We start from the raw sequence: 15,141 nt of genomic DNA, 5'->3' as shown, positions 1-15,141 counted from the left end.
TGGCTCTATGCTGGAATAGGCGGGGCAGCAACCAACGCTGCAATTGCTTTTGATAGATACAGGTATGTCTCTTTTAACTTTTTTAAGCTCTAACTTTTTTTTAGCTTCTAATTAATTTTTTCATTGCCTTTTTTTAAATCTGGTTCTAAATTCTGAAAGCCATCTACTTCTGCTTTTGGAGCTATATATACGAGTATATATATATATATATATATATATATATATATATATATATATATATATATATATATATATATATATATATATATATATATATATATATATATATATATATATATATATATATATATATATATATATATATATATATATATATATATATATATATATATATATATATATATATATATATATATATATATATATATATATATATATATATATATATATATATATATGATTTTAAAGAGGATGAGAAGCAGAATTGAACTATTAAAAAGAAAATCTTTATTCAAATGACTGTATTAACAGTTATTTAAAAAAGAAAATCCTTCGTAAATTTTATAATCCAATTTTCTAGCTAACCCAATGAAATTCAACTAAGTGCATAAGCTCTTAAAGCTGGTAACATTGCTTGGGGTATTCTCAGTAGTTCTTGCAATGTTATTAAGTGTTTTAAGAAAATTGAAAAGCCCTCATTCCTTTGATACATTTCTACTCTGTGGTAAAATAAAATGTTTCTTATAAAGCAACATCTACACAGATGTTTTCTTCTTAAAGCACCTATGACAGTCGCATTTATATGGGTGGGGATTAGCCTAGCCCCCCCCCCCTCCAAAAAAAATCCAAGAATTTACGTTTTCTCAATAATTTCTGCATACAAAATTTATCTAAAAAAAGCAAATTGTTTTTTTTTAATTTGGTCCCTTTGTATATTAATCATTATTTAAATTAACTTTTTTTCTGCGAGCCTGCTCTAGAATTAACCCCATATAATTAGGAATATAAGATATACAATTTTCTTGTAATTTTATTTCATTCCTTTAATATATTTCAAGGAAATAAGATATATTTTTTCTTTCTTATTCTAAGAACGATCGCACGACCTTTTGATGGGAAACTCAATCGAACACAAGCTTTGGGTCTTTGTGTCTTATGCTGGTTGTATGCTACTCCTTTTTCACTGATGCCTTTTTTCAACATCTGGGGACGATTTGTTCCAGGTAAAGTTTAGAACTTGTAAACAAATAATAATGTTCTTTTTTTAATATTGTTGCTACTCAGTCGTTTCAGCTTTAGATGACCTGTGTATGACTCACTGGTGAACGCTCTACACCCTCCCACCCTGTCTGAACTTTTTTCTTTGTGAATCCTATAGTACTTTTGTCATTTTTAAAACCCAGCATAAGACCTAATCTGAAGTAATCTGTTTTCTTTTGTAAGTTTTAAGTTGTTTAATGTAATGTAATTTTGGCGTCCATATTTAACTCATGCATATTTTTTTTCAAATCTTTACAATTAAAAATGAACAATGCATCAAGGTGGTATTTAACAACTTAATTACTGTAAACTTTTCCCATATTATCTCGTTTTGCTTATTTTAAAACAGATTGTTAAATAAATAGCTTATATTTGGGAATTTCATTAACGGCCTCATTTCACCAAGTTTCATCTATACTGTGAAGCATCTATTCCTTAAATGACACGCTGGACCTGCAATCCTATATTCTGCGGGAAGAGAGTTCGAGTCTTGATGTCACCGATCCTTTGGCTTAGGGTTTGGGTATCTTTGTTACTCTGCAAGATCAACTACCGCCAGTAAGATGAGCTTAAGGCTATATAAGTCCCAACGTAACATCAAAATGTAAAATACTTAGTGAGGATAACTAGAAGTTCAAATAGGGATGAAATATTTTTAATAGACAGTGTTTCATAAGCAGTGATAGAAATTCACAAAAAATACCAGATATTTCGGTCACATATGCAGTGACCGTCATCAGTAGTAAAACTAAACTAAAGCAATATATACGAAATAAAATAAAACTACATATTGTTTAATTCTCTAATTCTTTTCAAAGCAAAGGCGGAAGCTAGCCTCTTTGACCTTCTTGGATTCGGTTCATTAGCGTTTAATGATATAACACTTGGACAGAGGTCAACTACATTGGGCGAATTTAACTTTACTCTATCAGATTTTAATAAATTATCGTAGACAGAGTTCAGCCCAAATTCACCTGTGTCACGATTCAAGGCTATATTCTTGAAAAAGATTTTCTTTATTTCAAGAGTTTCACGAACATTTGCTTTAAACCCCGGTCCCTAGAAAGCAAAGAGACATTATTGGACAAAATGAAATGGTCTGGAAAATTGAAAATACGTTCTGAAAAGCCTGAAGTAATCTTCAGACTTAGAATCTGGCTTTAAAGCCGACAAAATATGATCTTTATCCTGTAATAATGTCATTTCCAAATTCTGGTTAGTCCGAAATTATCTACTTCGTGAGGCGGTAAAACACTTGGTCCTACCGCAAGAAAACATACTACAAAGTAATTACTTTGTCTATCTGACCATAGACAAGTATTCCTAAGAGACTGGGCCTAATGGGTGGCAATCTAGTCCTTGACCGTCTATGACCGTCTTTACCGTCTATTCCTAAGAGACCGTCTAATGGGTGGCAATTTAGTCCTTGGGACTTCTGCAGGCAGGGAAAAGTTAAGAAGAGAGTGGGAGTCAGAGAAATCGAGTTTAAAGCGCTAAAAGGCGTGCTACAATACCTTAAGTGTACCGTATTAAATGTGTTTGAAAAATGTTTTAAAAAACACGTTTATAAAATGCTCAATCGTCTCCTAATACTTTTTACCCGGTCCTGTAAATAAATATTTACTATGTTTGTATTCAAATCGGTAGGTTTACGGTTCGATTCCGGATGGCGTAACTTCTTTCCTTTTTTGCAACATTTTAATATCGTCTCGATAAATAGTGGGAAGTTCATGAAAAGGTCAAGAGGGTAAGGAGAAGTTTTTTTTCTAGGAAAAAGGAGTTTATTAGGGTAGAGTTATCGAAAAGACTCAAAAATTTGAAAATTTTATAACATAACCCACATTAAACCGTTATAAGGGTCCGAAGCAATGCTGGGTATTCGGCTAGTGGAAAATAAATATATATTAAAGTCGCCCTGAACAATTGTGATCTTTTGATAAATTTAATGAAAGAATCAAAGTTATTGTCACTAAAAAACCTTTTTTTTGTCTTTTTTTTAATATTTTTTTTTTCAGAGGGCTTTTTGACAACCTGCAGCTTTGACTACATCAGTGACGACATGAGTACCAAATATTTTGTTGCGACTGTCTTTGTCACCTCGTATGTCCTACCGATGACTTGCATTATATATTTCTACTCTCAGCTGGTTAGTCACGTAAGACAACACGAAGAATCTCTGAGAGCACAGGTAAAGCAGTACACTTACTTTTCATCTTGCAAGTTAGGACATCTATTCTAAGCTGGCAGCATAATTCTCTGTTTCAATACTTTTACGACCCTTATGAAACAAGGGTATACTTGATCTAGAGATAGAGAAGAAACTGTTATCCCGTAAGGTGCCTTACCATGGGCTCGAGCATCCCTTATCCGACTTATCCACTTAATAGTAACTTCCCCAGATGTAATCCGTAAAAGTAGAAACAAATACTAATCCAGCAACTTGCCAATTGAAATGCTATAAACAACTAGGCGACTAATAATATTAATCGCGTATACTAAACTGTAAACTAAGCCTATTTAGAAACCCCCTGAAGCTGTGCCACATTTCACAATTTTTTCCCTTTTTGTTCTCTGTATGTAATTTCGTATATTTTCCATTTTTGAAAAGATTGAATTAGTTGTTTATATATGACATCACTTATCTTCATTTATCCTGTAACTTGTCCGACAGCTAATTCAGACCATTTCAAGTAGTAATCCTGCTAACCACTGACGTCATTAACGCCTCTTGATACGCAAAGGATAAGTCATTGAGCTTGTCGAATAGGTAACCTTGGAATGCTCGTATGCACTATTAGGTTGCCTTGCAAAGGAACGTGGAGTTTTTTTGTGCCAATGCTCCTTTTGTACCCTTACAGTTTAGCTCTCTGCGTCAATGCCTTTACGATATCTCATGAAACGTGGGTATACTTAATTTTATTTCACGACAATAATCAGGCATAACATATGAAATATCAGAAAATACATAGAAAAAAACTATTATCACACAAGGCGTCTTAGGCTGCAATGCACCGGTACTTGCTCGTTTTTTTGTGCCACTGTTACCCTCTAGTCCTAAAACTAGCAATTCTTCCTATAATTTCCTGTATTTATCGTATAATATATATTTTTTTCGTTTTTTTTTATCCAAATTTCTTTAATTAAGACTTCCACTGTGCTGGCCACACTCCGTCTTTATGGAAGGATAACTTTTTTTGTTTGGAAGGGGGGGGGAATCAAATTTAAAAAAAATGAAGAAAATATATTAGAAACTACGGGGAAATAGTAAAATTCTTGCAGGTTGGAGGATAAAGGTTTGAATCCCCCCTTCTGTTCACGTGTAGTCAACTGCACCTAATGAAAGTACATTTGGCATTGTTAGTACCTTGTGATTATTTCTAATTTAAGTATAGGCTTTCTTTTAAAGAAAAAGGTACACTGTCGAATCGACTATTCTTCAATCCCACTCAACTTAAAATCAAAAATTGTTCTTTTCAAAATGTCTGATAAATTCTTCTATTTTGCCCACTTTGACAGCTTTTTATTTTTCTGATTTTCAATATAATTTACAAGAAGTTGTTTTTTTTTCTGTTCAGTGAATAGGCCGTTTGGCATCAAAGGGTAAAAAAATTGATGAAAGAGAAGACTCAGTTCTAACTCAGAGAGAGAGAGATAGAGAGAGAGAGAGAGAGAGAGAGAGAGAGAGAGAGAGAGAGAGAGAGAGAGAGACAAAGCGAGAGAGAGAGAGAGAGAGAGAGAGATACACAGAGAGACAGAGAAAGAGAGAGAGAGAGAGAGAGAGAGAGAGAAAAAAAAAAACCAAAAAAACAACAGCATATTCTGGTGTTACTCAGCAGTATCACAAAGCTAACTGTTAAGGCCTAAGAACTATTAATTGGATTTATTTTACATACTTTTTTGCTTTTGTTTTGTATTTGGTCACGGTCCTAGGTGTTTTTTCACAGTACAAAAAAGCCTTAAGGAATAAGAAGATAGGTCTGCGAGCCAATAGAAGAGTAGCCTACTGGAGGCTATAGTGATGACAGTGGTCAAATATGTTTCCAAAACATGGGTGCTTCGGAAGAAGGGGAAGGATTTGTTCGATTTTTTCCGGAGGAATTGTTTTCGGATTATTTTGGGTACTCGTTGGACTGACCGAATATCAAACAGTCTACTGTCCGGAAAATTATGGTTATATCCCACTTTCTAGGGCTATAATGAAAGAATGGTTGAAATGGATTGGAAACATTCTGCGGATGAGGGATGAGAGATAAGAAAAGATTGTCCTTTTTTGCCAATCATTTGAAGCCAAAAAAATAGCCAGTCGTCCTCGAACAGAGTGGGAGGAGGTAGTAGAGAAGGGTTTAAGGGAAGTCAGAACTTCATGGGAAGACTTGAAGAGAGAAACTTAGAATAAATCGGGATGGAGGACGGAGGTGCGTAGCTGTGTTTACCTCAGGTGGCTTGGTGCTGCAGTGAGTTGTTAGGCGTAGTAGAAGTAGTAACAGCTGACCAGCAGTATAACACGCAATTTCTAATTCCTGCTCTCTTCATTTTGAGGAGACAAAGATTTTAACATCCTGGGCTCCTAAGCTTCTTCGAAAGATTTTCAGGCATTCTGTGGATGGTAAAACTAAAATAAACACAAAATAATTGAGACACTTTTCTCTTCTTAAGCAACAGTGTAAAAATGAAAGGCAATGTCTAAAGCTATAATGAGAAAAGGAATAAATAAGGTGCGGAATAAAGTAGAAGACATATGGTAAAACTAAACCATACATTGCTAGATATTCAAGGCTAAATGAAAAGTAAATTGGGCTGAACGTTTAAATTATTGATAAAGAATTTAACAGATCTTGCGGCCCAAGCACAGAGAAATTTTCGGTTGAGATAAGAGTTGATAAGCTACAAGAATAGTCATTTTTTAGAAATCTCTATTGTTTTCTGTTTTTTTTTCTCCTCTGCTAGAATAAATATTTGAAAAAATAAAATTATTGTTCATACTTAACATCTATTGATTATCAACACTTCTCAACTCCAAAGGTCCCTGTGAATGTCACGCAGCAGCTGAGATCAAACTCGGGTCCCTATGTATCTCCAGGCAAAGATTTTGTGCCATCATAGGGTAAAAGACCCTTGCGTAATAGAAGAAACAAATGTACTTGTTTTTGTAAACGTTATTGGTTCACACGTTAGAGATTCAGCTTTGGAGAATTAACGTCTTTGAGACTTTAAATAAAAATAGACTAAGCTGAATTAAAAGCCTAAAAAGATAAAAACCTAAAAAGGCAAATTATATCTCTTTGAATTAAAAATTGAAAAAATATTGCCTAATATGATGAAAGAGACAGCAATACAATCTCGAAAGGAATTATGTCACTTTTATACATTGAAATGTTCCTGCCTCGAGTTATAAAGTAAAAGCAAGTCAAAAATACTAAAAGACTCAAAATTAAAAGACTAAAAAAGACTTGCAAGAGTAAAAAAGACTCAGCAACTGAAACGTCAATCCGGCACCCTATGCGCCAGGAATGACTATGGAGGATTTTTTCCTTTCCTTTATTTCTCCTGAGTTATAAGTCTTTTTAAACTCTTCATCTTCTGTTTATTGAAAATATGAGGTTATAATTTAAGGATAAATTTAAATCAAGGTTTTAAATATATTAGCAGCTATTTCTTTTTCATTTCAGGAAACAAGAAATTTGATCTCTTGATTATTTTGTAGATCTGCATTTATCCCTACTATTATATCTTCAATATCCCCATCTACCGTAATATCATTGAGCAATTTATCAATTTATTGATAAATTTTCTTTTCTTAGGCTAAAAAAATGAACGTCGAAAGCTTAAGAAGCAGTAAAGACCAGAATGAAACATCAGCTGAAATTCGAATTGCAAAAGTTGCCATTGGTTTATTTGCCATGTTTGTGATTTCATGGACTCCATACGCAATAGTCGCTCTGATTTGTGCTTTTGGGAACAGGTGAGACAGCCGTAATTTATTTCATCTTCTTTTCCAATTACTAAGTAAACTATGAGTCTGTTAAGTATTTCTCCTGCGCATCAATAATTATGTGATACTAGAGACCTCATGCTCAGGCATCGTCCCTCCGGACTCTTATGACTTAAGAAATTTTCAAAGGACGTATTCTGTTTAATATTTTTTTGTTGTTGTCTTCCATGGCTTTAACCCTTCCCCTCAAGTGTTAGCTTTTCACAAATACAATACTTTATACGTACCGGACCGTTGTCTCTTTCAACCGTGCCTGCCAACTGATGTTTTGGGCCTTCGGTTGGTGTTACATCTGTACTTCTGCTACAGTAGGTCTCCATGCCTTGGCAACAATTAGTCTCAAGTCACAATTTATGAATTTATGAAGGTGCATGTGTGTATATTGGGCAGCTTTATCTCTGAAATTATATTTAAGAAAATACAGTACTTATTAAGAATCCAGTAGTCACGCGAGAATTGTATTGTGAAGATCAGATAGGCATTACCCAGAAATTCTCAAGAGACTCTGTATAAACAACGGGTTTCTCACTCCGGGGAACTATATTTAAACTTTAGTTTTTTGGGCTTCAGGGAGACTAAAAGGTACCTAGTCTGGGTTAGGTTACGTATTTAATATCTGCTATGCTTTACCCCCCCCCCCCCTAATGGGCAAATATATAGCCCAATTTTTTTCTGAACTATTATATTTTTATCCTGTTTTATTTCATTAGCATTAACGGAACTTCACTTATGGCGTGACTACTGGATTCTTAACAAGTAATGAAAATGCTTCCAAAAAAGTATTTCAAAGAGAAATAAAGAGCCATTTTAAAGCCTAAAGCGAGCAGAAATAAAGTCTACAGAAATAACTGTTTTATGTAGGGCTGAATGTAATGTCATTTTCTTTCATATTACTCAAGACTAACTTTACATAATTTTACATTGTTTGTAAAAAAATAGAAAAAGATGATCTTACAGTTTTCTGCTTTTAATTTTAAAAAGGGAAACAGATGATAGGCTGCATAACGAACCAAAATAAGGTTTAATCTAATAAAATATTAATTCTAATTCTAAAACACAAAGCAATGCTATAAAGTTAGGCGACATGCCAAATGTTTTGACCTACACAAATTGTCACAAAGAGTGCATGAACCCAAAAGATGGTTCAAGACCAATTTTATTTTTGACAATAAAAAGCTTTACTCACTCGCTATAGTGGTCAGAAGTGCAAAGGTAAGCAATTGTACAGAAAATATTAAATATCATGTTTTTTATAGATGGTGAACAGCTTTTTACTTTTTTTTATGGCAGGGTGGTTCTTATAACTTACTATTTTTTGTATCATTATTTTTACACCATTTTAATTTCAACAGATTTATTAGAACTTTAACCCTCACCAGGTTTTAGATTAAATTTATGACCATTTCCACTACCTACCTACGACACATAATTGTCGAGATTCTCTTTAAATAGGGGGTATTTCTTGGTTCGCAAGTTTATCGAAGCAACCGATTATGTGCCCCTCCCCCTCTAAAAAAAAACTGGATCCGTTCCTGCCTCTTTCTCTCTCTTTGTGTCTCTGTCTGTCTGTCTCTCTGTCTCCCTCCCTCTCTCTCTCTCTCTCTCTCTCTCTCTCTCTCTCTCTCTCTCTCTCTCTCTTGCTTACTTCTGTCTTTTCGTCGTTTTTTTTATAGACTAAAAATGCAAAAAATGACGATATTAGAAAAATATGACCTGAATATTGTGGTAAATTGATGCTGCTGACAATCGAAGCCTTCTTTCTGACGGAGCAGTATTTCAATTCAAAATAACGTTAAAATGACCCTTAGCTATTCGAGATTAAATGACTTTTCTGAAAAAATTTAGATGAAAATAAAGTGCTTTTTGGAAAACAATCGAATCAAAATTAAAAATCACCCAATTAAGCAAATCACAAAGAAGTTTGCCTAAGGAAAAACATTCACATAATTCTGTGATAAAACACAAGGTGTGTCTGGCTAAATTTATGCTCACTTTAAAATTTTTTAACCTCAGTGCAGGTTGCCTAGAATGAAAAAAAAAAATGATTTAATGCTAACTATTTTTCAATGGGGCCCCTCCACTAATGATAAGTACAATATATTTACATCCATTCTGTATTTTGTTTTACAAATCGGGTTTCTAAGGTTAGAACGTATAAACTGCAAAAACGAGATTTTGCGTGACTGGGGTTCGAACTTTGAAAACAGAAACTCACATACGATTTCATGTCGGGTGAGGACAGTCTTTTAGAAAATTGACAAAAATGAGTAAACGCTCTGGAAGTGGTTAGGAACTAGACAATATAGTTAGAATCTCAAGACTTTTGATGGGGGGGGGGGAGAAATGTGACCGAAAGTATCCTCTCACCCGCCGTGTATATGCCTGATAAAAATGATGGCAGTTATGCTTTTGACTGATTGAAAATGTCAACTATTATGTTTGTTTTGTAAACTATGAATATCAAATGATATATTCAGAGATTTCTTTAGCTTCGCCAATCGTTATAGCTGATCTTTTTTTTATAATTCAGTTAACTAAAAATTTCTCTTATGTAAAGAATGTGGACGGATTTTAGATTAAACTATTCGGCTCTCTATTGTTTATTCTATGGAGTTTATCCATTTCGAAATTGAGCATCTCATGAGTTTTACTTTTTTTTTCTTTATTTTTATTTTTTGCTTATTTATAGATCACTGATAACCCCCTTTGTCTCAATGCTACCAGCTCTCACTTGTAAAGCTGTTGCCTGCATTGACCCTTGGATTTATGCAATTAATCACCCAAGATACAGGTAATTAAACCCTAAGTTATTTCATTATTTATTATTTATTTTTGTGCTTAATTAATGTTTCAAAATTAATTTTGAAAAGAAATTAAATAGAAATGCATATTTTCAAGTTCTAAATTCTACTAAGAATAGACAAATAAACATATTTGAAGACTTAAGGATAGTGATTGTGATTATTGTGAAAAACAATCTCGTTTCTTCAAGAAAAGAAATTTCATGAAATGATGGTATTTCTGTTCATTCGAAATTAAAGAAAATGGAATCACAAACAGGGTACAACTTTAATAATATGTATTTCAAGCATGTACTATTTTGGAGGCCTCTCTACTGCAATAAACGTACAATTCATTGGAAGTGACCCCTTGAAATTTATCCTTTGTACTATACAAATTAAGAAAAATTTTCCAAAAAATAAGTATTTCAAAGAAATTTGATGTTCAAGTTCCATTTATTTCCATAAATAACAATAATAAAAACAATATCCCAAAAGGCTGAATGGCCCGTTATTTGGGAAAAGACATAGAATAAATGACTAATATTAAAACTTGGCATAAACAATACTAAACTATGTCTAATTTATAAATCTATATGAAAAAGAAGTCAACTCACCGACAGTCTACACGAAACAGCGACCCTCCTATCACCCGACAATAAATAGCTCTAAATAAAATTCTCTACATCATCGAGGATCTAACACCATCGAAACAAATCAACCGCCCCCCCCCCCAAAAAAAAATGAAACCATAAAAAAACTAAAAATTATTTAATATTTACCTTTAATAAGAAAATTTTCATATGTCTCTTAAAGGAGCCAAGTATTCGTGACTGACGAATCTCAGCAGGAACCAAGTTCCAAGCATTTCCCACAGTCACGACCAGACCAAAGTATGAACGAACCGAAGATAGATTTTGAAAAATAGGGAAACACCCCCTTAAAGTCAAATAACCATAATGAAGATCACGCCGTCAGATTCAGCGTATCAGAGAATCTTGCTGTAAAGGTTTCAAACTCCTATCTGCAAGAATGTGGAATTTTGGATTTATTGCCAGAAGAAAAATCACGGATTGGTGATTATTTATTTTTTTTTCCAGAGGTGATCGTATCGGACCAGTGTCCCTAGAATATTGCAAGAGGGCTCATTCAAACAGAAATTAAAAGTTCTGCTTCCCTCTTTAAGTGACCAAAAAAATTGGAGGGTAGCTGGTCCCCTCTCTTGCCATTTTTTCCCGAAAGTCGTCTGATCAAAATTTTGAGTTAATCATTTTGTTCAATATAGTTGAACGATATAATAAATATGGCTTGGGAGTTGAGACAACCATCAGGACCATCTGAGGAAAGGCCACAAGTTATGAAATTTGCCCATTATTTACATATAGTATTTGTTATAGGGAATTATACCGACATTTTTTTTTGGGGGGGGAGGGTATATTTTCTGGGGATGGATTTTCTACAGGGAAAATTTCACATTGGGATGAAAGCTTCCGGGGGTTGAACCTCCCAGGGTGAAATTTTACACGGGAGGAACTTTCCAAAATTCGTATATGAAATTCGTTTTATTTGTCTTACCTTCGCGTTGGCGACCCCATTTTACATGTGAAGATGCTTTGGGAGAATTTTTCGGGGGAAATTTTAAGCGGAGTTCGAATACTCTTGAGAATTTTTACGTGGTGGGGAGGATATCTCACAGGGAAAATCTCCATGGGAGAATTATCACCAGGAGAAATTCTCTATAGGGAATTTCCTATGGAAGAAACTTTCCATAGGAAGGGATTTTTGGGAAATATCTTCCACACAGGGGAGATTCCCCAATGATCTTAAAAAGGATCAGAAATTAAACAAAAACAAGTCTTTCTTAAGTGAAAGTATGCTAAGGAGTATTTTTCAGAGTGAATCGCATGCAAGAAATTTCCTGGGGTGAATTCGTAGCGAGGATGGAATTCCGAAGATAATTTCCCGGTGGAAGAATTTTACGTGAGAGGAACTTTCAATGGAGGAATTTTCGTGAGGTGATTTTTCACAAAGAGGGGTGGATTTCTTCCGTTTGTTTGAAAAACGATAAAAAATTAAATAAAAAAACTAGTCAAAGTAAGGAGCAACAATAAAACTTAAAACGAGCATAAATTATTCCGTATATTAGGGCTGCTGTCCCTTCCTCAATGCCCCACTCTTTACGCTAAAATTCGACCTTTTGTCTCAAACTTTGTCTCAAAGTACATAGTAGAAATCAAGTGCAGTCGCAGTCGCAAGTAGTTGCAATTGCGGTCATAATGTCTTGGGTAACCCAAATATTGTCGATATCCCCCTCAATATTCCCTGAAAATTTCGCCTTAGTATCCTAAGCCTTTTTGGAGACTCCTGAGACCTTTTCCCAATAACGAAACTTATATATAAAGAATGGGCAAAATCATAACTTACGCCCTTGACCCATGGGCTGTGGTGGTTATATCATCACCGGAAGCATAGCTATTTGACCTTAAAACTATTTTCAACAAGACGGTTATTTCAAGATTTTTATTGGATTTATTTTGGGAGGGGTGGATAAAATGAACATATAAGGAGGAATACTTATCTCCAACTACCTTTTAACATCCCTCTCAGCATGCCCTAGAAGTTTCGACTTAATACCCTCGGCCGTTCTTAAGATATTACAGATAAGGCTTTTTAATAAACTGGATTCACATAGCGTCTTTTGATTTAGTTCGAAATGCCCCTCAACAGTCCCTGTTGTTTCACTTTAGCACCCTTAGCCTTTTCGGACACACCAAAAATCGAATATTTCCTCTTTTTCTAATGATAAATCCTGCATGTAAACAATGCCGAAATTGCATAATTTACTGTCCTTGCCCCGGAGTTGTGGGGGACATGGCATACCTGGAGGTATAGTTATTAGATCATGTTGGTTATTAAAAAAAATTTCAAGGTATTGATCAGTGTTGAAGGGAGGGTGCATCGAAAAAGGGCAAGGGGGACTGGTTGCATTCCGATGACTCTTCAACATCCCCCTTAAAATACTCTGAAAGTTTCAACTTATTATCCTCAGTCGGTATTTAGGTATTGCTTATGGGAAATATTGAAAAATCATCAGAGGTTTCATCTTAATACCCTGTACCATTTTGGAGACCCAGTATCAAACTTCCCCTTTTCCCAATCAAAAACCCTAAACATAAAACACTGGGAAACTTCCATAACTTACAGCGTTTACCCCAGGAGTTGTGGCAAAGGGGTCATGTCAATTCCGGAGGCATGATTATTTGGTCTTTGGACTATGGTAAGCAAAATGGCTATGTCAAAATTTTGAGTCGATGCCTGAGTAATCATTTGACTGTTAAGTGCACTAGAACTTTAAATTTCCAATGAAATGAGGCTTCTCCACGGTTTATGGGGCCATCTCTTCATTATATAGTGGCTGTAAAAAAAAAATAAAAAAATAGAGAATTGAAGCCTTGAGGTTTTTTACCATAGGCAACGCAAGAACATTGCCTCTGATAGCATGTGCGTGGGAGCTTTCGGAACCATGCCTCTCTCCCAAAATCATGACATTTTTACAGTTCACCCTATAACTCAGCAAATTCCGCATGTAATTGGCCCATTTTGCGTTTTTTTCACAATTGTGCCCTCCTCCCCGATCATTGTAGTTTGCATGAAATTACTTATCTTTAAAAGACACGACATTCTTGTTATACAATTAAACTTGTGCATGCTTTTCAGACTGGAGCTCCAAAAACGTATGCCTTGGTTTTGCATCCATGAACCAGAACCACCAAAGACTGATAGTAGCTCAGTGAGCAGCGAGAAAACGGTGGCCACAAATGAAACCTCCTAAAACAGACGGAAAACTCTTTTATAGTACCAAAGGCTTTTATCATATTTAGTTTATAGAAGCATTGTAAAATCAATAAAAAAAGGAGGATGTATAATTTGTCTCTGATGTTTTATCTTTTTTTTCTGAGGAGAAACTATACTTGATTTTTACTATTTTTTTCATTGCTTAAATCTATTTATAAAACATATAAACCTGGAATTGGCTTGTAAAGAAAGGATATTTAAAAAAAATCTTTTCTCAATGATCCTATATATATATATATATATATATATATATATATATATATATATATATATATATATATATATATATATATATATATATATATATATATATATATATATATATATATATATATATATATATATATATATATATATATATATATATATATATATATATGAGGCATCAAACTCAGCCCAATATATGCCGAGATTTGTTCTATACTAGGTCTCAGTGATTTCTACAGCTATGATACCGATGAAAGCTACGTAGCCGCCATTTATAATTGACAAAACCGACTCCTTATGTAGTTTTTTAGTTTATTAACGAAGTTGGTATCATGCTTTATATGTAACTTGTATTTTACAAGTCTATGGCGGTACAATGTAAGCATACACACTTGTTATACGGGAGAACAGAGTTTGATCCCTGTTGGGGAGAACTTTTAAAATATTGAATTTAAAGCAATGTCTTTTAAATTTTAAATTTAAAAAGAAACTAGTTTAGTTAGCCCCTAGCTAAAATAATGAAGATTATATGAATGAACCACCGGGTTCAGTTCCTTTGGACTTGAGTTCATTCTTTACTATATTTGGAATTGATCGTCTCTTACTAGGCTGCTAGCTACCATTGCAACCCGGATTGAAATTTTCAGGAATTATTGTAGTTTCAGTTAACATATACATTTTTTGTTAAAATCTCCCAAACATTACCGCATTTTACATAATAATAGATTATTATATAAAATGAAACCGTATTGACAAACACCAAGTATGATGAAATCTATCGATCCTTTATGTATTCCCTGCTGCAACAGTTACTATGAGATAGACTTCGGTCCTTATTCTAATCCTTTATGTAACCTATGAGCTAATGTTCGTTCTTTATTATATTATTACGACAGAGTCTACTTGACACTTCTTCTATGTAATGACTTAGTTCCTTGTACGAGCCCTCGACTTTTAGTAGATTAATATGTTGTATAATCTTACATTTTGATACTGCCTTATATACGCTATTAATGAAACAGTTCAAGACAGGAAAATGTGGAACTAGTGCCCTTAGAGAACGCAAATAGCTCTGACATCCCTCAT

At 34.0% G+C, this 15,141-nt stretch overlaps 2 protein-coding genes across 2 annotated transcripts in view; one reads left to right on the top strand and one right to left on the bottom strand.

Moving 5' to 3' along the window:
• LOC148943638 (uncharacterized) overlaps positions 1 to 15,141 on the bottom strand; it is a 308,181-nt gene that overhangs the window by 225,722 nt on the left and 67,318 nt on the right. The window lies entirely within an intron of this gene.
• Positions 9 to 13,919, top strand: LOC148943643 (opsin, ultraviolet-sensitive-like). The gene is made up of 6 exons (XM_089101572.1): positions 9 to 62; positions 1,054 to 1,184; positions 3,237 to 3,409; positions 7,023 to 7,183; positions 9,903 to 10,004; positions 13,711 to 13,919. Exons 2-6 carry the CDS (start codon positions 1,148 to 1,150, stop codon positions 13,823 to 13,825), a joined length of 588 nt encoding a protein of 195 aa, XP_088957698.1. The 5' UTR covers positions 9 to 62; positions 1,054 to 1,147; the 3' UTR covers positions 13,826 to 13,919.

This window comes from Artemia sp. Qi Xiang Cuo, chromosome 15, assembly GCF_049724085.1.
Source record: "Artemia sp. Qi Xiang Cuo chromosome 15, ASM4972408v1, whole genome shotgun sequence".
Taxonomy (NCBI): Eukaryota; Metazoa; Arthropoda; class Branchiopoda; order Anostraca; family Artemiidae; genus Artemia; species Artemia sp. Qi Xiang Cuo.
The sequence above is the reverse complement of the archived record's forward strand: the minus strand, read 5'-3'. Positions and strand labels throughout refer to the sequence as shown.